The sequence below is a fragment of the Leptodactylus fuscus genome, chromosome 6 (assembly GCF_031893055.1).
Source record: "Leptodactylus fuscus isolate aLepFus1 chromosome 6, aLepFus1.hap2, whole genome shotgun sequence".
In the NCBI taxonomy this organism is placed as follows: domain Eukaryota; kingdom Metazoa; phylum Chordata; class Amphibia; order Anura; family Leptodactylidae; genus Leptodactylus; species Leptodactylus fuscus.
Window position 1 is genome coordinate 128,258,508 of NC_134270.1, and position 25,943 is coordinate 128,284,450.

The 25,943-nt window shown below is 45.0% G+C and overlaps 2 protein-coding genes across 2 annotated transcripts in view; one reads left to right on the forward strand and one right to left on the reverse strand.

Moving 5' to 3' along the window:
- Nucleotides 1-1,460: 1,460 nt before the first annotated feature.
- On the reverse strand, nt 1,461-9,500 carry NFE2L1 (NFE2 like bZIP transcription factor 1). The gene is made up of 6 exons (XM_075278279.1): nt 9,344-9,500; nt 7,554-8,126; nt 5,052-5,243; nt 4,470-4,544; nt 4,228-4,386; nt 1,461-3,596 (listed from the first exon to the last, which is right to left on the reverse strand). The coding sequence occupies exons 2-6, from the start codon at nt 8,049-8,051 to the stop codon at nt 2,340-2,342; spliced, it is 2,181 nt and encodes a 726-aa protein (XP_075134380.1). The 5' UTR covers nt 8,052-8,126; nt 9,344-9,500; the 3' UTR covers nt 1,461-2,339.
- Nucleotides 9,501-10,029: 529 nt separating this feature from the next.
- Nucleotides 10,030-25,943, forward strand: part of COPZ2 (coat protein complex I subunit zeta 2) — a 37,026-nt gene continuing 21,112 nt past the window's right edge. The window contains exons 1-4 of the mRNA XM_075278719.1: nt 10,030-10,133; nt 11,769-11,837; nt 17,255-17,336; nt 19,324-19,415. Of these exons, the coding sequence (XP_075134820.1) occupies nt 10,119-10,133; nt 11,769-11,837; nt 17,255-17,336; nt 19,324-19,415 (258 nt within the window). The 5' untranslated portion in view covers nt 10,030-10,118. The remainder of the gene's footprint in view (nt 10,134-11,768; nt 11,838-17,254; nt 17,337-19,323; nt 19,416-25,943) is intronic.

Consider the following 25,943-nt stretch of genomic DNA (forward strand, 5'->3'; position numbering starts at 1 on the left):
CCCGCAGTGCTTTAGCGCAACGGTTCTGGCCTGTGGAGCCTTAGCCTAAAATTGGTTTCAGAAAACAAGAATGAATATCTATAAAACTAGCACAATGAAAAAAAGCACCTTTCACCATCCATCTCCCATGTCCAGCTCTTCATATCAATAAACGCTGCTACACTGATTCTAGCACAGTTGGAATTTATTCCCTAGCCCCCACCATTCCTGAGCAATTAATGCTGTTTGTTTTGATGCCCGATATGCTATATAGTGTCTGTACTGTCAGAAGGGAGGTGTCCAGTAGGATCAGGCATGGGGTGCAACTCTGAGTTCTGACACTGACTGCCTCTGACTGAAGCTCTGAATCACACCCCCTGCCTGACACCGCCCTTCTGACATTACAGAGCTTAAATAGCACATCAGACATCAAAACTAAGGGTGCATTCACATGGAGTTTTGTGGTGCTGATTTTGCCACAATAACTCTTTACTCAAGTTATTGTGGCGAAATCAGCGCCACAAAACTCCATGTGAATGCACCCTTACAGCGCTGCTTGTTCAGGAATGGCAGAAACTAGGGAGGAAATTCCAACTGTGCTGGAATCAATGGTGCAGAGCCTATTACAGATGCCAAGAACTAGAATTGCCTGTGGAGGTGAAAGGTCCTCTAAGTGCAGGTAGTGATGAAATGGCATGTAAAAGGACTGTATACAGAGCACACCGCCTATAAAGATAAGCACTTATCCCATATACCATAGCTGCTGCTTTCTTCATACATCCTGAGAACATTTTGAACATATGAAGTTTCTGCAATATATGTTACATGTGAACATAATCACTGTATTCATTGAGCCTCTGGTATGGAGTAGTCTTCCCAAACCTCCCCAGAGGAAACTGACCAAGCAGGGAATGAAAAACATTGACAGGCTGAGGACCGATGTTACAGAAACACAGCTTGTTTTGTTGCATATTTTGATGATTTGTTTTTTTTCTTTTTATCCAAAGCCAAGAATGGCTACATAAGGAAATGTACAGGAAGTTCTTATACTTCTAACGTCTGCTCAGTCCACTCTTGGCTTTGACTCAAAAATCCACAGCAAAATCTGCAAACAAAAAAAAAAAAAAAGCCATTTCCGCAACATGGAGCCTCAGCCATATTTGTACTATATCGTAAAAGGTGTGCGCTATTACAGCTCTGCCTCATTCATGTCAATGTTCTGCAATATCAGATATGACCTATGAACAGGTGTGGTGCTGTTCCTGGAAGAAAGGCTTACTAATCTTGTACAATTCATTCCGCTGAAGTGAACTACTAATGTATCTATATATAGTGAATATATTGGGCTTCACTTTACCAGAAGGAAGCCATGTCATCCAACACTGTTCCACTGCAGATCAGAAATTGACAGAGATTTGAGTTTATAGAATATCACAAAATCAGTTTATTTCAAATGAAAAAAAAGAAAAAAAAAAAAAGCTTTCAATACATAGTTGTACTAGTTCCAGTATGATGTATTATGGAACGTGCATAGTTCTCACACTCAGCAAACTCTAAACCTAACTGATCAAGTGAATTAAATAGAATGAGTGAAGGATTTATAATCCCTCAAATTAAGAAAATTCCAAACATTGGAATCTATAGTACACACACTATCCTGCCCACTTTACAGGATCCTCTGGATGGCGCTAGAACTGGTAAGTAGACTTGGTGTGATTGAGTCATGCCCTGTCTGGCAGATATGGGCAATGCAATATTTAACTTGGGAAATCCTAAACAAATAAATTAGAATTAAACAAGAGAAACTACCCTTACCGTGCTGTAAACCATTGTCAGACCTTACCAGGAATACCTGAGCCCCATAAAACCAGCACGGGCACTGAGGTCAAACAGTAATGGCTGGTAAAAGATTTTATGAGGCTCAGATTTCCTTTCTCAATTAGACCACCTAGCCCAAACCCTTTATACACTGCGTGCCCGGTAAGGACAGCTCTGACACTGCTCACCTTCATGCAAGGTTACTCTTCACTTTCTGAAACACATTTGCCTACATTTTAGACATGGTACAAGATCAAAGATTAAACAAAAAAAATGGTCTTTCACCCTGCCTTTGTCAGCTTCTTAGGTTACGATTTCAGGGCATGCTTCTGCCCACAGGCCCGGCTGGCCTCCTCCTCATTCCTGGACAAACAGGGCCCTGATACAGACAGGACACAGTCCCTGGCCCTCAGTATGTGTAGAAATCTACCTCATCACTCACTGGGGTCAGTCTTGTGTGAAAGATTTGATACGGAGGCCTGAATGAAAGCACAGCCCACACCCGCTGTCCTGTAATATTCCTGATTTCAAATACTGATCTGTCACTTCCTCCGGTCCTTTCTCTCTGGCCGTCGACTTTGTTGGCCCTCAGCGTTGCGTGGCATGAGTACCACATTACCATTGCTGGTGTAGTGCAGGGCATACTGCTGAGGAGAGTATGGTCGGCCTTCTTGGTCTCTTAGCTGGCTAAACACTTCCTGATATAGGTTTTCCACTTCCTGCTTCATTCTCTGGAGTGATCTCAAGTTTTCTCCTTTCTCTCGAAGCTGAGCGCTACGTTCTCGGTTTAGGCGCTTCACCTCCTGCTCTAGATTCAGAATTGTGTCCAGTTTCCTCTTGCGACAGTTCTGTGCAGCCATCTTGTTCTTTCCTCGTCTGCGGATATCACGTACCAAGCAAAGTTGTGCCTCACTAAGCTGATATTTGGTAAGAAGCTCATTGAACTCCTCCACTGGCAGGTTAATAATTTTATCATTACTGAAGGGGATCTTCATAGCTCTAGCTCTCTGCTCATCACGGCCTGCCTGCCTGTCTATGAACGCCCCTTGTCTGCGGCTTCCCCTTCCTCCTACAGGTGGCTGAGGCTCTTCGGGTTCCTCAGGAACCATGTTGTAGGTATGATTATGCCCAACATGTTCAAGGAAAGGTAAGCGACTGAATCGGCCAGGGTCCTGGGAGCTCATTCTGCAGAACTTGCTGTATTCTGGTTGGTAACCACTGGCTTCCTCAATCTCCTCTGGTTCCACCAGCTCAGAGTCAGAGCTGTATCCTACTGCTCCTTCCTCAGAGAATGATGAAGAGGAGGAGGATGACGAGCATGAGGAAGAAGTCTCAGATCCACTAGGAGATGCTGGACTACGATGAGAATCAAGAGACAAACCAGAATCTGAATCCAATTCTTCCTGAAGTTGAGAAGCTTGCACTTGGCTGAAACCCTCCTCGAGTGCCAGGTCCATCAGGCTTATTTCGTCAAATAAAGCATCTCCCAAGATCCCATTAAGGGGGTCCTGTAGAGCACTGCTTGATGTATCGTTGGATGTGCTATTTAGTTGTGAGGGAAAAAGGATTCCTGTCAGATTGGTAAATCCAAAAGTGGAATTGATGTCACTGGAGTTGTGAGAAGAAAGCTGAGGCAGAGGCGACTCTGAAACTGGGAAAGCATCCATGGAAGGTGTGAAGAGTGAAAGGTTTTGAGCACATCCTTGAAGAGCTGGTGGATCCAGGTTTCCATTTTGCTGCAGTGATGGGTCTAGGCTCAGGTATAAGGGATCCTCAGTTGAACCATTTACATCCATTGACTAGAAGAAAAAAAAATGTAAAATCACAACTATGAAGTAGACTTTAAATAATTTAAAAAAAAAAAAAAAAAAAAAGGGGAAGGACAACCTCTTAGTTACACCAGGGGACGTGGGGGTTAAGTCCTACGGCTCAGCAGTCTTCTTTTGCTAGTCCTTAAAAGTCCTTGCTGGCTGGGACATCCCACATCCCTTCACGTGACCACTTAGGCCAATCAGTGGCTTAAGGAACGGACCTTTGGACGTCACAGGTAGTGACATCCTGTGTTTATTGCTGAAACCACCGATTGTCCTCAGAGGTCACTTACACCGGGGGGAAAAAAAAAAAAAATCTGCAGGACCAGACCACGCTGGAAGACACTGGAGCACCAGGAGAGTAGGATATTTTTATTTATTTTTTTTGGGGGGGGGGGGTCCCCTCTTATAAAAATGTTACAGAGTCTCATTTTAATCAAGACTGGCTTTTTTTTTTTTTTTTTGTCTAAACATGGGTACTCCCCTCTCCATCCAAAAACACATCAGAGAAGATTCATTATGCCTTGTGCACCAGTTGATCAAGTTGCAAAAAAATAAATAATTTCCCTGCGCCATTTTTATTACAACTGTTTGGATGACAGCTAAAATACATTTTTACCTGCATGTTCATGATTGACATCAGGTCCTGCCACTGCTCCTCCAAATCAACAGGTGACTCCATATCTGATAGAAAGGGGGACAGGAGTCCATCGCTCTGACCTAAAGCCACAGGGCCTTGTTCTGTATCCAAGATACTCTGGGAGTCAGTAGCTGGAAACTGCACAGAGCAGAAATAAGATTGCATTGCTCAAGTGATCACAGAGAGCAAAACCAGAACAGATGAGAGGGCACGGGAGTTACCTCTGGAGGATCGGTAAACTGGAAAGGGTCATCCAGAAGACTCAGGCACTCTGCCAAGGACATAGCGGTCTGCCTCTGTATAAAAACAAGAGTGATCAATAGCATATTAAAAAAAAATCTTATTGTGCAGAATTAATATGGCCTCTGAACTCAATAAAGGAAAAAGCCACATCTAAAGGTTAAAAGATGGAGAATGAATTGCAAAGTATGGTGACTAGTTCCTACAGCAGGGGTCCTCAAACTGTGGCCCGCCAAGCACTTCTGTCTGGCCCCGCCGACAACGCCGGCAGGAGTGCATTTATAATGAAGCTCCTGGGGAGCTCGGGCCAGGCCATGGAGCGCACTTCAGTTTACCTATTGGAGGGCACCACTCCCGATGTCTGTGCGACCTGCTCTGCCTCCGGCCCACTTTTTAAAAAGTTTGAGGACCCCTGTCCTACAGTATCACTCTATACACAACAGATTACTGTAGACCTCTTCATTTCACCCACGTGGCTAAAATGGAACATAAGCTAAAAAAACTTGTGCCTCATGAGGTTTCTATATGTTCTATGCACAAGGTATGATATGGTCAATGCTTACCTCCGGGGGCACATTTTCCCCAGTTTCTCCATCCACTTGAACCCCAGGCTGCACAGTTTCACTTCCTGGGTTATTATGCAAAGATTCCCAGAGATCTTCATTGTCCTTGTGACGTCCTCTACTCTCGAAATCTTCCCGTCCAGCTCCAAGGTCAATATCCTGAAGCCATAAAATATCTATTGGATCAATTTCCTGGAAAGGTAAAAAAAAAAAAATAAACTAAATTGTAACAGTTGTATTTCCAACAACTGAGCAACTGGCGCACATAACAGACGCCAAGCTGTAACGCTGTAATTCAATAGCCAGGATATACTCTGTTACGCCTTTACTTTACAGCCTGACTTAAATTATGAAGAGTTCATTCAAGAGGGAAATATTCCAGCACGAAACATCTGCATTAGAACAAAGCCCTCCATGACATGTCACTGCACTGCCCCCCCCCCCTTACACAGGCCCTCAAGGTCACTGTCAAGTTTACAGCTCTACAAGAAGTCCCTGTGTCTTGTGCTTGTAAGGGAGCCTGCACACGGAGTAAACGTGCGTGTATTTTTGCAAAATACACGTGTAAAAATAAGACTCCCATTGACTTCAATGACATTTTACAGGCGTATTTTTACACGTGTATTTTGCAAAATTACACGCGCATTTACTCCGTGTGAAGGCTCCCTTACAGCTGCAAATGGCTGAGCACCGACCTAATACAACCGGCTGGTAGCATGGAAACAATAGAGGATACAAAGAGATTGGGCATAGGACATTCACATTAACAGCACCCAAAGAAGTCCTAGATTACACATTAGCACAGTGCCAGGGTGTGTAGTGCCACCATGTGTTGCCAACACTCACATCATGTCATATGACTCCTTCATCCCGTGTACTGCCAACTAACATGTAAACAGGTTATAAGACTGTCCCGCGCTTCACAGAATCCAGAGATCTGCTATATTGTGCAAGTGTGGGGCAGACACCTGTCACTAACACTCATGCCCGTCGTGTGACACAACAGCTGCCAGGCCCTTCACCACCGAGGATTCTCAGACAGCACACTGCCAAGCTATATGGTCAGGCCAGTCATATAAAATATCATAAAGATGAAAAACAGCAATGGCTGAGGCAAGAAATTGAAAACTATCTGCATGTATGGACTGAAGAGTTCTCCTCCACCTGCTATTACCATATAGATCATCTAAAAGGAATCGGATCAGGACAAGTTCTGTAAAGCACATCTGTACTAGCGGGTACAATAGCACCCACTGCTCTTGTTGGCTCAGATACATAACTGACAGGTGCCCTTTGAAGACAGGATTGGCAAGTTCCCTGTGCCCTCTATTACAGTATCTGGGCTTTACATACCCATACGCAAAATAATATCTATTCTTGGAGGCAGATTGGTAAATGCGGTTCACATGAGGGCTGGTAGGAGATCTAACCTCCCAATATATACAGATTTCCAGAGAAGAGACTTAAAACTATCTCAGCTGCCAGCTCTTTACTTGGCGCTTCAAGGAACTACCGGAAACTCTGCACCTTGGCCAGAGATAGCAAGATGGCCTCTAAGCTGTGAGTAAACTAACACCGGTGCCCAGCAGCATCTACTACACTAACTTTACCTCTACTTCAAAGCTTAGCCAAAGGATGTTGGCATCCTGGAATTACGCTTTACTATTATTGCCTGGCACATATTAGGATACAAGCAGATATATACAGACTAGACTGCATGAAATAAGACCTTATAAATCTGTGCAAATCACGTGAGCAGCTAATGCCACACACACACAAACATCAAGTGCACCAGAGATAACAGCACAGAAGAGTGGGGGTCCTGGGGTTATGTCTACATATAAAATCAGACATGAGAGACACCGTGACCATCAAGTAATAGGATCTGTGCACATACTGTACTGGCACAGCACTAAGACCTGGAGACATCTGCCCAGCCCACATTTAATGTTAGATCACATGCTCTTGGCTCTGAAGCAATGTAAGGTGACCCTATTCCTGTCTGCATTGCAGACTACTCCAGTCTCACATGTCAAAAAGCAGCAGAAAAACATCCCCCACCCCTCACATTAAATCCTGTGTAAACAAATCCGTACACAAGTCCAGGCATGTGACCACACTGTATGGTGTATAACCGTGCCAGGGTCCTGTGCGATTCTCCTTCGTGGATTAGATTGAAACACACAAGACCTAGCAGTGCCTGCTTTTGTTAAAAACCAAGGAATCACTCCCAAGCAAGGACTGACGGCAGATAGCACTTACGGCTTCAGGACTCGAAGATTGGGGGCGCTATTCTTTGAGGAGGTTCAAGGTAGTCACTGCTCAATTTTGCAGAAAATATTAAATCCCTGAAGCGGTGATATTGACCAGTGACCATATGTTTCCTCCTTATTCATTTTACAAGCTATCCTAGGCAGCCAAGATCTCAGCAGGTATGGCCTGAGGGACGAGAGTTTGGGAGCCACGGTAGCCAGTCCTAATCTGTCAGGATTTGTAGCTTACCTCCTTGTTTAGATCTGAAGTTTCGGACTGCGCAGTTGCTCCCAGTTCATCTGTGCCACGTCCTTGCTCAGTCTCTCTATTGTCTCGGAGGCTGCTGTCTGTAGATGGGAGATCCTGAGGGCCTTCAGGGGATCGGCTGGAGCCGGTCTGAGCACTGGACACAGAGCTGTCCGCCTCCCTATGCACTAGCCAGGCATCAAGTTCAGTGCTGGGCACTTGCAGCCTGTCAAGGGCCCGCATACGGCTTAACAGTCTGCGGGAGGTGAAAAATTGGTCTAAGTCCACGCTCTTTGGGTGCACTCCGTAGCCATCTGTGGTGCCACGGAGGCTGTGAAACTGTGTCTGAGTATATGCTGAGGTAGGCCCCAGGATAATCTCATGCAGAGGGGGAAGGTGAGAGGGCAGATAGGAGTCCAAGTCCACACGCACACCCATAAGGCTCAATAGAATGGTGAACTGGATAAGACCCTCCGTCAGATACTTCTTCAAAGACAGCATGTCTGGGAGCCCCAGGGAAAGAGGGACCCCCAACACTCGCACTTTCTTGTACACAGGAATATACTAAGGTTTCTCCTATAAAAAAGGGAGGAAAATGGAAAGTTTGGAGGTTAAAAATGAAAATGTCTAAAGCGGAAAGTGCTTTCAAACAAACCAGATTTACACAGACATTGCATCATAGCAACATTGCATAAGCCCATCCCTGGACACTGAACTGTTTTCATAAGCAACCTTCACCTAGGTAGTCACTGACCTACATTCATCACACCCTAAGTGCACTTGGCTGCGGTATTCAAAGCTTCTGTTGTAGACTTCAGTCATCAGTGTCACGGGGCTGTACACAGCGAGGAGAAAACCGCAGCCAGTAACCATAATAAAGAATAAACAAGAGGAACGGGGTCTAGTCTAACCCGAGCAGCCGGCTGGTATTCTGCATCTGTCAGGGCATGAACAGGGCTGTGGTTTCAGAAGAGATGCCGAGGACTTGTGTCTTATGTAAATAAGGGTAGACTAATTATCTCTTATACAGAGTCCTGGGCCAGGAAGACAAGCAGCCGCTCCTACTACTGATACAGCACCAGCATATCCACAATGTATCTTTACAATACAATATATAAGATATAGTAGTGCGGCTGGAAAGAACAATTCCATATATTATACACACACCATATATGTACATTAGACATGTTACGTGTATACATGTGCTCTGCCCATCGCCCCCAGTCTCACCACAATCTTCTGCTTCCTTCTCAGCAGATGATGAAATAGGTTTACGTTCCAGCATAGTCTTATGGGGTGTGGGGTGTAGGATCAGGCCACAGACATAAAGGAGGACTCGCCCTAAAGCTTACACAATAGCGGGCCAATGTCCTCACCATATGTCAGGACTGTTTCTAGAGTCTGATCAGGAGGTTGCAGAGATTTCATGGGACTTTCCATCACTAATCTCCCTTAAACCCCCAAACACTGGCCCCTGCACTGCCCATACAATGATACCAGAATAGCAGACATTAGTGTCACCCACAGACAGAAGCACAAGCGCTTCCTTTACAATGCAACTTCTTTTTTCTCCTAAAACGCTGTGTGTGAACCCACCCCTGACTCAAGCTGTGCCCTTGTCCCCAGCACATGCTGCAGCTGCCTACACAACCATATAGGCGCTATTGCCTCGCCAGCCTGCGCCTGTCACAGCAGCCCCGTCACAACGCCCACACATCCAACCTCCACAAAGCCATGAAGAGAAAACAGCGCCCCCCTCCTACACACAGCATAGCCAGCCTGCCCTCGTCTACCTGGTCCTCTCACACGCTGAAAAGAGTCTCCGCTGCCAGCGCTCTTCTGCTTCCTCGTGTATCCGCCGCCCGTGTACCCGCCGACCGACTACCACTTCCGCATCACCCGGCAAAACAGACAACCCTGCCATCCACCAATCACACCGCAGGCTGACGCCAGGTACACAAGCCGGGGGCGGGCCCATACTGCAGGCAGCCAATCACTAAAGAGCACAACCACAGCCGTCCAATAGCAGCAGAGACTGAAACCACACCACTTAACTGTCACTGACAGATCGGCGGCAAATCACTCTCTGCAGCGCCAACATGCCAGGGTGACGTCACTGACAGGCTCTCCTCTCCCCCTATCAGCGGGCAGCTCCGCTTTCAGCGCCCTGTACCCCGTTCTGTCTCCCCAATTGTTAGACCGTTGAGTACCGGTCAATTGTGAAGGGCTGTTGCCGGTTTGGACATGACAAAGAGCCTGAACGGGGAAAGCAACGGCCGCAGGCCCTCACAGTGACTTGCAAAAAAATTACGTCGTACGTAAGACGTTCTGGAAGTTTCGGTGCGTTTGACGTCACTTCGTAAACAGGCTCGGTTACATCACACGTCCGGGGGCGGAGAGAGGGCGGGGCTACGATTACTGGAAGTTTCATCATATCTGGTGTGTTGCCGCGGTTGTGTTGTGGTAAACAAGCAGTGTCTTCCGCTCTACGGCGGGGGCGGGGCTAGTGGGCGGGGTTATCATTTAAAGGGATTTCCAGCTTATTCTGCGGCCCCGCTTATCGGTCACATGGAGAACTTACCGGTACTGGGAGGACGGCTAACCCGTGACGTCATGTGATGATACTGTGTGGGGGGACATTGTATAGCACTGTGTAGACTAGGGTAGTGTTGGGTGCGGTTGTGTTATGTGCTGCAGTGTGTCACGTTACCGCAGATGGTGTAGACTAGGGGCAGCTTCGCACAGAACAGACTAGAGATTTGCTTGGAGGTAACATCTTGTATCAATTCGTTATAGGCTTCCTTATTACCGGCTGATGTTACTTATAGAGGAGCTTTCATGGTCTGGGGCACAGGCAGTTCTATATACTGCTGGAATTCAGCACACTGTTGGCTTTCCCGATCTGTGCCCCAGGTAAAGCGCTATCGGTCCCAGTATCGTAGCTCTTCACAGTCAGAAGGGCGTTCCTAAAAGTCTGTCAGGTACATCCTTATTCACAGCAGCGCTATACAGTGCTGACACCTAATCACGTGTCAGAGTGAGCGCTGTATAAGGGCCCGTTCACACAGAGTAAACGCACGTGTATTTTGGCAAAATACACATGTAAAAATAAGACACTCATTGACTTCAATGATGTTTTTTTTACACATGTAAAAAAACATTAAAATACACAAGTAAAATGTCATTGAAGTCAATGGGAGTCTTATTTTTATACGTGTATTTTTTACACAATTATTTTGCCAAAATACACGCGTTTACTCCGTGTGAACCGCCCTAAAACAGAATCCCATTGACTTCAATGGGTTTGGTCTCACGCACAATACCAATTGAACTCAATGGGAGGCTTTTTTTATTGAAGGAAAAAAAGCCTCCCATTGAGTTCAATGGGTAGCGTGCATAAGACCGAACCCATTGAAGTCAATGGGATTCTGTTTTACTGCGCTCACTCTGACACGTGTTTACATGTCAGAGTGAGTGGCTCATTACTGCATGTGAACGCAGCCTTATACCTCTGTAGTACCTAAACCACCCACTATAGTGTACAAAGAGCTAGCAGCGCGGATTACAGATGTAAACTGAGAGTCCTGCTGTCCAGGAACAGCTCACTGACAGCCAAGACCCAGATGGCCGTAGACCATAACTCCTTCAGGGCTAGTTTGCATGTAAAAACCGCCTGCCTTATTTTGGTCCTGAAAAAAAATGCTTACTAATTAGGAAGCGGTTTTTTTACCTTGAGGGTTTTTTTGGAGCATTTTCTGGAGCAGTTTTTGTTAAAAACTGCTTCAGAAAACGCCAGCCGGTTTTCCCCTCCCCTAAAGTGAATGGACTGTAAAAAAAAAAAAAAAAAACGCTATTTTCGGTCGCAGTTTTTGCAAAAGAATGCTAAGCGTTTTTCGCCTCCCATTCACTTCTATTGCTTTCCTCAGGCGGAAGGGTTTGTTCCAGTTTTTGGAGCAAAACCCGCTATTAGCTAGTTGTCCAGCTTGGATAAATTTATCTGCGTATGTATCCATAGCATTGCTAAATAATAGCATGCAGTGTTAATATGTGGACAAACTACATTTCCCATGGTGCATCTACCTGTTCTGCAGCTATAGGATTATAGTAGTTGGTAATAAAACCTATTGAGTTGGTAGCTTTGGGTTACATTACACATTTTCTTTTCCACTATGATTGTTCGCTGTCTCTTAAGTCACATTTTGTGCCTGTTTCCTGCAGGATCCTTCTCTATACACTGTACGCGCCGTCATCATTTTGGATCAGGACGGGCATCGACTTGTAGCCAAAGTAATACTGATGTGTGCTGCATGTATTTGGGATTGACACAGTCTTACGTGACTAATATGTTCTCCTAGTTTCTGCTGTGTGCTGAAGAACCTGAATAAACTAAATCACTTTAGTAACCTGGTGCATGTCTTTGGCACTTTTTTTTTTTTTTTTTTTTTTTTGCATTTACTTCTAATTAAAGGTGTTATCCATCTCTAATATTGATAATCCAGCCGGGACCTTCTTATATCAACTGGTTGAGGACAGCACAGATGTTTACACTCCAGGAGCCGTGCAGCTCAGTCCACACACAGTGTGTAGCAGATAGTCCACCTCCTCCCCCCAATATAGTGAAATGTTACTATGCTATTATACAGTGATAAACAACAGACCTCTTATGTATGTCACATTTGGAGGAAAACAATGTTGATGTCATATGCAAATAAGAAACTTGGTGCACGGGGGTGGACCTTCAGCCCTGGGAGCACTGCTCTTACTGCTCAAGTAGGATGGGTGATGTAATAGCAGGGGGCGGATCAACCTTCGTTGCATAAGGCTGGGTTCACACAGGGATTTTTGAACCGGATTTTGAAGCGGAATCCACCTCAGAATCCGGTCCAAAAATACGCCTCCCATTGACTTCAGTGGAAGCTGTTCACTTCTTTTTTCTGCTAGTGGTTTTGTGCCGCTCGAGGAAAAAAGAAGCGACCTGCCCTTTCTTGCTGCAGAATCCGCCGCAGCGTCCGTGACGCAACACCTCCTTCCTGACTAGGTCCATTCATTTGGGCCTAATCCGAAGCGTAATGCTATGACTAGATGCCAGTGCACTGCACCGACATCCAGTCGTGGCTAGCCGTTTTCTGGACCGTATTCTGAGGTGGCCTCCGCGTCAAATCCGGTCCAAAAATCCATGTATGAACCCAGCCTAAGGTGGTGCTGGCAGGAGATGGTAGGGGGTCTGAGTTGTAAGAACAGTGGTCTCAGTGATGAGGTCAGTGCACCAACTGCCTCCAAATCTACAAAAGTGACATACATAGACAAATATATGTTATCTACAGTGTTACTGTAATGTGCTTTGTAACATGGTGATGAAAGTTGAATATGCTTGGGGAGAAATAAGGTGAGCTACACATTGCGCAGGGAGCGAGCTGCGCAGCTCCACACACGTAAACATTCCCGGGATCTGCACTCTTTCAAAACAGCTAGTCCCGGCTGTCAGACCCTTACAGATCTCAAAGGCTTATTCTAAGGACAGGCCTTCAGTATTAAAAAGAAGGATAATCCCTTTAAGGCTTGATTCACATTTGCTGTTTTTCTGAGGCAAAGCCAGGTATGGAACCAAGGGCAAGAAATTACTTACCGTATATACTCGAGCATAAGCCAAATTTTTCAGCACAATTTTTGTGCTGCAAAAGCCCCCTTCAGCTTATATTTGAATCAAGCACCAGTCCAGGAACGCAGTGGGCCTCCGCTGCCTTGCTCTCCCAAGGAGTTTAAAATTAGCGTTGGGGCCGGTCCCCACCGGCTCCATACCTTTAGAGTTGCAGGCCGGCTCCTGCACGGTGAGGTTGCAGAAGCCGACTTGTTCTGGTGACAGCAGGGAGCCTAATGAAGGCTCCCAGGCCTGTCATAGCAATATTACTATCACAGCTAGTCTATGACCAGCCGCAATAGTAATGTACAGAATCTCCCATAGACGACAATACACTTGTATTGCCGTCTATGGGATTTGCAATCAAATGAAAAACTAAAATAAATAAAAGTTGTAAATCCCTCCTTTCCCTAGAATACATATAAAAGTAGAAAATTACTGTTGAAACACATACACATTAGGTATCCCTGTGTCTGAGAGTGCCCGGTCTACTGAATATAGGGCATCTGCAGTGCTCCTGTTCTGTTGGGAAGGGGTTAATAGGAGCACTGCAGATACCGTATATTCAGCCAGGCTGAATTCCAAGTGGGGGGGGAAACAAAAACACACCCCTCCCCTTCCCCAGCAGCCAGCATCTACTGCACCCAAAAATTCCAGCCATTTTAATTTTTGAAATTTTACAGTAGCTGTTGTATTTCCCCCCCTCCCCCTCGGCTTATACTCGAGTCAATAAGTTTTCCCAGTTTTTTGTGGTAAAATTAGGGGTCTCGGTTTATATTCTGGTTGGTTTATAGTCGAGTATATACGGTATGTATCGTAATTTTTTTTTTAATATATTTCCTTCTGTTCTTGGCTGGAAAAAATCTACAGCCTTAGTAGCAGATCCAAAAGATGGAAGAGGTGTAAATCTTTCATCTTCTTTCTCTGTGTCAGCTCCACTCGTGGCTTTGGTTTACACATACTGATGTTAAAGGGATTGTCCTGGCAAAAATGGACAACCCTTTTAATGTTTAAACCTGCTGGGGACAGTGAAATTTTTTTTAAAAAAATTCATACTCGTCTGCATTATGTCCACCTGCGCCTCCCGGTTCTTCTGCTCCGGCAGTGTCTTTCAGAGTTATGATGAAGGTGCTGATTGACCTCAGCCTTCACATGACCGCTAAGGCCAATCGGCAAAGGGCCTGAATGTCACTACCTGTGACATCAGGGGGCCTCTTCCTGAGGTCTGTCTGCTAATTGGCCTCAGTGCTCATGTAACCACTGAGGCCAATCTGCGGCCTCAGCACAACTCCAGAAGTGGACCCAGGAGACATTGTCAGATCAGAAGACCTGGGAGGCGTGTGGGAGGACACCGGAGCATCGGGGACAGGTGAGTACGAATGTTTTCACTGCCACCAGCAGAATTAAACATTAAAAGTGTTGTCCATTTATGTCTGGACTAACCCTGTAAATACTGAGCAAAAATACGCCATGTGAAAGGCTGCATTCAGGCAACCAGGATTAAAGCAGTTTTGTCATGACATATACATATCTCCTATCTACAGTCATGGCCAAAAGTTTTGAGAATGACACAAATCTTATATTTTCACATGATCTGCTGCCCTCTGGTTTTTATGCGTGTTTGTCAGATGTTTTTATCACATACAGAAATATAATTGCAATCATATTATGAGTAACCAAAGCTTATATTGACAGTTATAGAATGAGTTAATGCAGCAAGTCAATATTTGCAGTGTTGACCCTTCTTCTTCAGGACCTCTGCAATTCTCCCTGGCATGCTCTCAATCAACTTCTGGACCAAATCCTGACTGATAGCAGTCCATTCTTGCACAATCAATGCTTGCATTTTGTCAGAATTTGTAGGTTTTTGTTTGTCCACCCGTCTCTTGATGATTGACCACAAGTTCTCAATGGGATTAAGATCTGGGGAGTTTCCAGGTCATGGACCCAAAATCTCTATGTTTTGTTCCCTGAGCCATTTAGTTATCACCTTTGCTTTATGGCAAGGTGCTCCATCATGCTGGAAAAGGCATTGTTGATCGCCAAACTGCTCTTGGACGGTTGGGAGAAGTTGATCTTGGAGGACATTCTGGTCCCATTCTTTATTCATGGCTGTGTTTTTAGGCAAGACTGTGAGAGCCGATTCCCTTGGCTGAGAAGCAACCCCACACATGAATGGTTTCAGGATGCTTTACAGTTGGCATGAGACAAGACTGGTGGTAGCGCTCACCTCGTCTTCTCCCAATAAGCTGTTTTCCAGATGTCCCAAACAATCGAAAAGGGGATTCATCAGAGAAAATGACTTTACCCCAGTCCTCAGCAGTCCACTCCCTGTACCTTTTGCCGAATATCAGTCTGTCCCTGATGTTTTTTCTGGAGAGAAGTGGCTTCTTCGCTGCCTTCCTTGAGACCAGGCCTTGCTCCAAGAGTCTCCGCCTCACAGTGCGTTCAGATGCACTCACGCCTGCCTGCTGCCATTCCTGAGCAAGCTCTGCACTGCTGGTAGCCCGATCCCGCAGCTGAAACACTTTTAAGAGACGGTCCTGGCGCTTGCTGGTCTTCTTGGGCGCCCTGCAGCCTTTTTGCCAACAATGGAACCTCTCTCCTTGAAGTTCTTGATGATGTGATAGATTGTTGACTGAGGTGCAATCTTTCTAGCTGCGATACTCTTCCCTATTAGACCATTTTTGTGCAGTGCAATGATGACTGCATGTGTTTCTTTAGAGATAACCATGGTTAACAGAAGAGAAACAATGATGCCAAGCACCAGCCTCCTTTTAAAGTGTCCAGTGGTGTCATTCTTACTTAATCATGACAGATTGATCTCTAGCCCTGTCCTAATCAACACCCACACCTGTGTTAATGGAGCAATCACTGAAACGATGTTAGCTGGTCCTTTTAAGGCAGGGCTGCAATGATGTTGAAATGTGTTTTGGGGAATAAAGTTAATTTTCTAGGCAAATATTGACTTTGCAAGTGATTGCTGTTAAGCTGATCACTCTTTATAACATTCTGGAGTATATGCAAATTGCCATTAGAAAAACTGAAGCAGTAGACTTTGTAAAAATTAATATTTGTATAATTCTCAAAACTTTTGGCCATGACTGTACAGAAGTGTTCAATCACTAGGGGTGCAACTGCTTGAAAGTCCCCCCTGCATTGTCTACATGAATGAAGCCTATGTACACATATATTATGGCTATGGGTTTTCCCACAAATCCAAGTGCAGTTATTGGTTGAGCAGCACCAGTGACACAGTCCTCTCATCTTCACCAGAAGTCCCATCCACTGCATCACAACACAACTACATGTTTGACAAGAAAATGCCATAGGCCATTGCCAGTGGAAGCGGGGCACAGTTAGACAAGGGGGTCATCAAAAAAAAAAAAAAAAAGTGTATTCTGGGAGAATACATAATTTTAGTTTGCATGTATATGTGACACATGGACAACCCCTTTAAAGGGGCACTATCAGCAAAATTATGAATTAGAATTAGAATCATTCAGCAGAACTCCAGTCATATACTGGATGAAAAGAAGTTGCTCCTGCTCGCTGGAAAGGGTTTCTAAGGGTTCATTCACACAGATTTTTTTGGCAAGAATTTTGGCTCTGAATCCGTGTCAGTAGCCACGTGGAAAAAACGCCTCCCTTTAGAATTATATGGGTTCCGCTAGCTTTATTTACCTCTAGTGGAAAAAAAAGCTTCCTTCAGGTGGATTCCGGCTGCAAAAACCAACGCAGTCAATGGGAGGCAGAAAATCCATGTGGAATTGGCAAAAACTGCGTGGATAAACCGCTAGTGGTTTTTTTCAAGGTCCATACACTGTGCTGGAGTAATTCCTGAAGTGGATTTTTTCCTCACCAAAAAACTCAGTGTGAATGGAGCCTAAGAAAAATCTATTTGTCCCAATGGTACAGTCATGTGGGTATGGTCTCCTGCACCACTAACAGCACACATTGTTTTCACACTGATCTATACTGGATTGAATACTAAGATAATAATCTTGTACCAGTTTTTTTATTTTTTGCCCTTCAATGTAGCAATTTCTCTCTTTTCCCCTTATAGTATTATGATCACACATTCCCTACATTGTTGGAACAGCAAGAATTTGAAAAAAAGATATTCCTCAAGACCCAGAGAACCGAAAGTAAGAGAATAAATGGAAAGAAACAATGACAAAAAACAAAAACATTACAGCCATTGTTCTGTGGTGACTTGTATCTGTAAAAATACAATTTAACTAGACCAGGGGTAGGGAACCTTCGGCTCTCCAGCTGCTGTGAAACTACAACTCCCAGCATGCTCCATTCACTTCCATGGGAGTTCCAAGGTCAGCAGAGCAAGTATGCATGCTGGGAGTTGTAGTTTTGCAACAGCTGGAGAGCCGAAGGTTCCCTACCCCTGAACTAGACTGTAGATATGCCAATGAAAAGGATAGCATTGCATTGATGTGAAAGTTTGCTTTATGCTATGGGTTGATCAGGGTTAGGACAAATGATCTGACACTCCTGTCCTTGTCCCTATCTGGTATATAATATCTTCATTCAAGTAAAGCATCCTAGTGACATACTCACGTGATCATAGAGCGGGGCTGTTTTAATATCTGTCTCTACCCCCTTCCCCCATAGATTGTAAGCCCTCGCAGGCAGGGCCCTCTATCCCAATGTGCCAGTCGGTCACTGTTAGTATTATATCTACCTGTATATTCTGTGTATTGTATGTAACCCCCAAATGTAAAGCACCATGGAATTAATGGTGCTATATAAATAATAATAATAATAATAATAGATTAGTGCCCCCTCCCTCACCAATAAATTAATAGTTCCCTAATAAGGCTCTCTCAGTCACCAGTAATATATACAAAAGGGCTATCCTACTCGACTCGAGTTAGCTATTATAAAGCATGCTGCAGATGTGTTGTTTGCCCTATAGTTAAAGTGACCCTGCCACAGTGTGTAATGGATCTGGAGCTTTACTTGGCCGGATTCATCAGTCATATAGAGTAGACTTTGAATGGAGCACCAGGGCACATGCTTGACCACCACTCAAACTCCTCCTCACTGTGGTTGTGCAAGGAGTCCGACATTCACAACCTTTATTCTACAGATCAGTGGTTTCCACACTGTGGGAAAAAAAACCCTTAAAGAGGACCTTTCATCAAATCGGGCACAGGCAGTTCTATATACTGCTGGAAAGCTGACAGTGCGCTGAATTCAGCGCACTATCGGCTTTCCCGATCTGTGACCGGTGTAAAGCGCTATCGGTGCCGGTACCGTAGTGCTTTAGCGTCAGAAGGGTGTTTCTGACAGTCAGTCAGGGACGCCCTTCTGCCCAGCAGCGCCTATCGCTACAGCATGGAGGAACGCCCCCTCCCTCTGCTCACACAGCTCGTCCATAGACGAGTATTATCAGGAGGGGAGGGGGGAGTTCCTCCCTGCTCACACAGCACAGCGCGATAGGCGCTGCTGGGCAGAAGGGCGTCCCTCGCTAAGTGTCAGAAACGCCCTTCTGACTGTAAAGCGCTACGGTACCGGGACCGATAGCGCTTTACACCGGGCACAGATCGGGAAAGCTGACAGTGCACTGAATTCAGCGCACTGTCGGCTTTCCAGCAGTATATAGAACTGCCTGTGCCCCAAACCATGAAAGGTCCTCTTTAAAATAATATCTTTTACCTCCAGCATGTCAGAACTTTACTCCATAACAGTAAGAGTTTTTACTGAAGTGGAAGCCGCAAGCAAAGATGCTGCCCCCTATATTTGGCAAATGGCGTTATCATATGCCAAGAAATTTTCATGCGCTGTTTTCCTGTTTTATTTTACCTATTATTTCTATGCAGTCAGAATATCTCTTTTCATATTCCTAATATATTCGCTAACATCAAAGACCTCACATTTCTGGCACACATACAAGTATACTTGAGTTTATTTAATACATTTTGAATATGGATTATGGGAGAAAACCCATGCAAATGGTTGAAGTATACAATATACAAGCTTCTTGCCCTGGGTCAGGTCTGAACCCATGGGCCATTTCTAGAAGGCAATAGTGCTATCTGAATACAGTATGACAAGAGACTTGGTTCCAGTCAACGTTTTCTGTAAGAGTCATTATTTCACTGCTGTGTTTCCAAGGTGAAGTGATACTTGTTGATGGCGTGACCGCGCTCTGCCAACAGTCATCCGATGTTATATGCTACATAATCGGTGGACCAGATGAGAATGAAGTAAGTTGCACATACAGCATCTTATCAAGAACATCACACATCTTGTGAAAAATGTAGAAAGATTACTAATGTTAACTATGAAATGTACTTCCTGTGCAACATATTTCATCATATATGCAAGTTTACTCTTCTCCCCATAGCCTGAGTCCTACTTTGTCGAAGATCACTTACTTCTTCCCCTGTCCTTATGTGTGCTGAATGACTCCATTCCCAGCCTTTCTGTAATCCAGGCCACTCCTCAACTCTCCTATAAGACCATTCCAACCCAGACCTGTCACTCCATTTTCCTACTATGTAACAGATCACTTATTGTTCAGTCCTACTGTGTACCAGATCACTTATTGCCCAGTCCTACTATGTAACAGATCACTTATTGCCCAGTCCTACTGTGTAACAGATCACTTATTGCCCAGTCCTACTGTGTACCAGATCACTTATTGCGCAGTCCTACTGTGTACCAGATCACTTATTGCCCAGTCCTACTATGTAACAGATCACTTATTGCCCAGTCCTACTGTGTACCAGATCACTTATTGCCCAGTCCTACTTTGTACCAGATCACTTATTGCCCAGTCCTACTGTGTACCAGATCACTTATTGCCCAGTCCTACTGTGTACCAGATCACTTATTGCCCAGTCCTACTGTGTACCAGATCACTTATTGTTCAGTCCTACTGTGTACCAGATCACTTATTGCGCAGTCCTACTGTGTACCAGATCACTTATTGCGCAGTCCTACTGTGTACCAGATCACTTATTGTTCAGTCCTACTGTGTACCAGATCACTTATTGCCCAGTCCTACTGTGTACCAGATCACTTATTCCCCAGTCCTACTGTGTACCAGATCACTTATTGTTCAGTCCTACTGTGTACCAGATCACTTATTGCGCAGTCCTACTGTGTACCAGATCACTTATTGCGCAGTCCTACTGTGTACCAGATCACTTATTGTTCAGTCCTACTGTGTACCAGATCACTTATTGCCCAGTCCTACTGTGTACCAGATCACTTATTGCGCAGTCCTACTGTGTACCAGATCACTTATTGCGCAGTCCTACTGTGTACCAGATCACTTATTGTTCAGTCCTACTGTGTACCAGATCACTTATTGCACAGTCCTACTGTGTACCAGATCACTTATTGCGCAGTCCTACTGTGTACCAGATCACTTATTGTTCAGTCCTACTGTGTACCAGATCACTTATTGCCCAGTCCTACTGTGTACCAGACCACTTATTGCGCAGTCCTACTGTGTACCAGATCACTTATTGCGCAGTCCTACTGTGTACCAGATCACTTATTGTTCAGTCCTACTGTGTACCAGATCACTTATTGTTCAGTCCTACTGTGTACCAGATCACTTATTGTGCAGTCCTACTGTGTACCAGATCACTTATTGCGCAGTCCTACTGTGTACCAGATCACTTATTGTTCAGTCCTACTGTGTACCAGATCACTTATTGTTCAGTCCTACTGTGTACCAGACCACTTATTGCCCAGTCCTACTGTGTACCAGATCACTTATTGCCCAGTCCTACTGTGTACCAGATCACTTATTGCGCAGTCCTACTGTGTACCAGATCACTTATTGTTTAGTCCTACTGTGTACCAGATCACTTATTGCCCAGTCCTACTGTGTACCAGATCACTTATTGCGCAGTCCTACTGTGTACCAGATCACTTATTGCGCAGTCCTACTGTGTACCAGATAACTTATTGTTCAGTCCTACTGTGTACCAGATCACTTATTGTTCAGTCCTACTGTGTACCAGATCACTTATTGCGCAGTCCTACTGTGTACCAGATCACTTATTGTTCAGTCCCACTGTGTACCAGACCACTTATTGTTCAGTCCTACTGTGTACCAGATCACTTATTGTTCAGTCCTACTGTGTACCAGATCACTTATTGTTCAGTCCTACTGTGTACCAGATCACTTATTGTTCAGTCCTACTGTGTACCAGATCACTTATTGCCCAGTCCTACTGTGTACCAGATTACTTATTTTCCATTCTTCCCAATCCCACTGTCTACTAGGTAGATAACTCCATCCTTAGTTCCCTGTGTGCCAGATGACTTATTCCCCAGCAAACTTCCCCTTTTCTTTCTGTTCTGCCATCCCACTTCTCTCTCCATCCTATGTGCCAGACCACTCCATCCCCAACCACCTTTTTGCTAGACTCTTGCTATTTCTTCCTGAGATTTACAATGACTCCATTCTAATATGTGCACGTTCTCATCTTTTAATGGACCAGACAGCTCTATCCTAAACTTTATGACTAAGTAGATCAACTTCCCCCCAGATTACACCACCTTAGGTCTTCTATATACATGGGAATGGGGCTCTGCTATAGGTCCCTGCACTGTCACCATGTTGTGGGAAACTGTGAAGGGGCATTAGAGCTACAGTCCCTTTCTTGTGTGGATTGCTGGAGGTCCCAGTTATTTCTTCTTCTTTTTTTTTTTCTTTTTTTTTAATATATGTACGGTAGATTGTGAGCCCCACACAGAGCTCACAATGTACATTTTTCCCTATCAGTATGTCTTTGGAACATGGGATGGAAATCCATGCAAACACGGGGAGCACATACAAAATCCTTGCAGATGGGGGTTTTTTTTGCCCATGTCGGGATTTGAACACCAGGACTCCAACGCTGCCCCAGTCCCAGTTATTTCTGCAATGGAAAACCCCCGGAACAAGTTGTGAATATAAACATGTGGGTGCAGAATTGTTAGCCTTGTAATATACTTTTCTGGCATCCAAGGCATCAAAGTCATATTGTAACGCAAGTTAGTGTTTTGTGAAAAAAAAAAAATTGACTTTTTCTACTTTGCTGTGCCCTTGCCACTTTTGTACAGGTAGGTGAGATAGACAGGTGGGGCTGCAGACCCGTCACATTGTTCATCGTGTACGCCAACCCCACCAGCATATCCATAGATATGAAGACCAGTCTTCAGAAATTGTACCCATTTTTCTTATGAAGAACTAGTGAATTCTGCGCTAGTGTACAAATCACTTTACTGACCTGGAATAGTCGGATATTTTTAGTTATGGATATCAATTCCTGGTGGGAAACATGTGCAGCTACACAAACACTTTCACTTTGTTGTAATTTAATCCACCGCCAGTGAGAATGATGATATTCTGTTGCCAGAGATGGCATGTGATGCTGCCAAGAGGAATTCTGCACCATGGTCGGCAGTTTTTTACTCTATGATGATTCCAATAAGAGCAGCTGTTTGTGGCTACAATGATCTGTTATCACTGGGATACAGACTTGGCAACTGCCTGATCTGCAGAGACAATCATAAAGATAGCGTACTTTGCAAAAGTTGTAGGCAGGTGTGGAAAAAAAACCATACTGTACAGTAAGAATATTTTATGAAAAATAACTGTTCATTGATTTTAGTCATTTAACAAAATGTAGCAAATGAACAAAAGAGAAACATATATCACATCAATATTTGGAGTGGCTGCCTTTTGGAGGAGTCCTGGTAGCAATGCTATGGCCCCCACAGAGTCCTTATCTCAACATCATCAACTCTGCCTGGGATTACATGAAGAGACAGAAGGATTGGAGCAAACCTACATCCACAGAAGATCTGTGCCTACTTCTCCAGGATGTCTACAACAATCTCCTTATTGAAATTCTTCAAAATCTGTCCGCAAGTGTGCCTAGAAGAATAGATGCAACGGGTGGTCGCATCAAATATTAATGTGATTTACATTTCTCTTTTGTAAATTTGCTTACATTTTCTTAATTGATAAAAATAAACTATTAACATTCCTGGTTTTTAAAGCATCCTTACTTTGCATCATTTTTTTTCCATAACAGCCTAAAACTTTTGTACATACCTTTCATTCTTTGAAGAATGCCATACCCTAAAAAATAAGAGATCCCCTCTATACTGGGTATGCTCACCTCGTATCACACTATAGCTCCTTTAGTGCAACAAACAGTTCCATAAAATAGCTCAGTTGTCCATAGCCACCTATCAGACCCCAGCTTGCAGCGGCCCTTTGGACAGATTGATCTATCAGCAGCAGTTCTCCTTTTTATTTGCAATCTTGTATTCTCAGTGCCCAGAGCTTGGGGCACAAATAGAGCCGTGGAATTGAAGCAAATTATAGTCTTTGCAGTGGATTGTTTCCAAGCTAGAGCAACCAAAGCAGACTTTATGGCCTTTGCACTCCTCTTCATATGCATGGCAGCACACAGGCACCGGTAGTTTTTTGAGTCAATGAGATAGGCAGAAAAATCAGAGAAAGAGAATTTGGGTAGCCAGAAGCCACTTGAAAGAAACCTGCAACCTACCTATGACCCCTGTTTTTGTTACATCAACCCATTAAGGCTGGTCTTACACGACCGTAGTTTAAGTCCGCAAATGGTCCGCAATTGAGGGTTTTCAATTGTGGACCATTTGCACTTTTTGGAACATGTCCGCAATTCACGGCACTGCATGGACTTGCCCATAGAACTCTATGGGCGAGTGCAGCAGCTCACGGACATCTGCGGAGTGTAAGTTGCTGATCAGCAACTAGTGTTGCTGATCAGCAACTTACAGACCGCAAATGCATTACGGTCGTTTAAGACCAGCCTTACTATCACTACTAGAGATGAGCGAACACTAAAATGTTCGAGGTTCGAAATTCGATTCGAACAGCCGCTCAATGTTCGTGTGTTCGAACGGGTTTCGAACCCCATTATAGTCTATGGGGAACAGATACTCGTTAAGGGGGAAACCCAAATCCGTGTCTGGAGGGTCACCAAGTCCACTATGACACCCCAGGAAATGATGCCAACACCTCTGGAATGACACTGGGACAGCAGGGGAAGCATGTCTGGGGGCATCTAACACACCAAAGACCCTCTATTACCCCAACATCACAGCCTAACAACTACACACTTTACACACTCAATACCACCTCTCTGACAGTAGGAAAACACCTTGAAACATGTGTATTTGGCACTTGCAGTGAGGAGAGCTTGTCACCAGCAGTGAATTTGGCCCTTGTAGTAAGTTGAGGTTGGCACCAACATTTGTTTTGAAAATCAGGGTGGATTGAGCCTCTAACCAGCAGAGTTTGGGCAAATTCATGGTGGAGGGAGCCTCTAAACACCCCAGTTTGGGCAAATTCATGGTGGAGGGAGCCTCTAAAAACCCCAGTTTGGACCAATTCATGGTGGAGGGAGCCTCTAACCAGCCCAGTTTGGGCAAATTCATGGTGGAGGGAGCCTCTAAAAAACCCAGTTTGGACCAATTCATGGTGGAGGGAGCCTCTAACCAGCCCAGTTTGGGCAAATTCATGGTGGAGGGAGCCTCTAACCAGCCCAGTTTGGACCAATTAATGGTGGAGGGAGCCTCTAACCAGCCCAGTTTGGACCAATTAATGGTGGAGGGAGCCTCTAACCACCCCAGTTTGGACCAATTCATGGTGGAGGGAGCCTCTAAACAGCCCAGTTTGGGCAAATTCATGGTGGAGGGAGCCTCTAAAAAACCCAGTTTGGACCAATTCATGGTGGAGGGAGCCTCTAACCAGCCCAGTTTGGACCAATTAATGGTGGAGGGAGCCTCTAAACAGCCAAGTTTGGACCAATTCATGGTGGAGGGAGCCTCTAAAAACCCCAGTTTGGACCAATTCATGGTGGAGGGAGCCTCTAACCAGCCCAGTTTGGGCAAATTCATGGTGGAGGGAGCCTCTAAACAGCCCAGTTTGGGCAAATTCATGGTGGAGGGAGCCTCTAACCAGCCCAGTTTGGACCAATTAATGGTGGAGGGAGCCTCTAACCAGCCCAGTTTGGACCAATTAATGGTGGAGGGAGCCTCTAACCAGCCCAGTTTGGACCAATTAATGGTGGAGGGAGCCTCTAACCACCCCAGTTTGGACCAATTCATGGTGGAGGGAGCCTCTAACCAGCCCAGTTTGGACCAATTCATGGTGGAGGGAGCCTCTAAAAAACCCAGTTTGGACCAATTCATGGTGGAGGGAGCCTCTAAACAGCCCAGTTTGGGCAAATTCATGGTGGAGGGAGCCTCTAAAAAACCCAGTTTGGACCAATTCATGGTGGAGGGAGCCTCTAACCAGCCCAGTTTGGACCAATTAATGGTGGAGGGAGCCTCTAAACAGCCAAGTTTGGACCAATTCATGGTGGAGGGAGCCTCTAAAAACCCCAGTTTGGACCAATTCATGGTGGAGGGAGCCTCTAACCAGCCCAGTTTGGACCAATTAATGGTGGAGGGAGCCTCTAACCAGCCCAGTTTGGACCAATTAATGGTGGAGGGAGCCTCTAACCACCCCAGTTTGGACCAATTCATGGTGGAGGGAGCCTCTAAACAGCCAAGTTTGGACCAATTCATGGTGAAGGGAGCCTCTAAAAACCCGTTTGGACCAATTCATGGTGGAGGGAGCCTCTAACCAGCCCAGTTTGGGCAAATTCATGGTGGAGGGAGCCTCTAAACAGCCCAGTTTGGGCAAATTCATGGTGGAGGGAGCCTCTAACCAGCCCAGTTTGGACCAATTAATG

Coding starts and splice junctions, on each gene's coding strand:
- NFE2L1 (XM_075278279.1), bottom strand. CDS start 8,051: ATGCTGTCTTTGAAGAAGTATCTGACGGAGGGTCTTATCCAGTTCACC. Junction 5,244..7,553: donor CTTCAGATCTAAACAAGGAG/GTAAGCTACAAA, acceptor TTACCTTTCCAG/GAAATTGATCCAATAGATAT. Junction 4,545..5,051: donor GGGAAAATGTGCCCCCGGAG/GTAAGCATTGAC, acceptor GTTTTTATACAG/AGGCAGACCGCTATGTCCTT.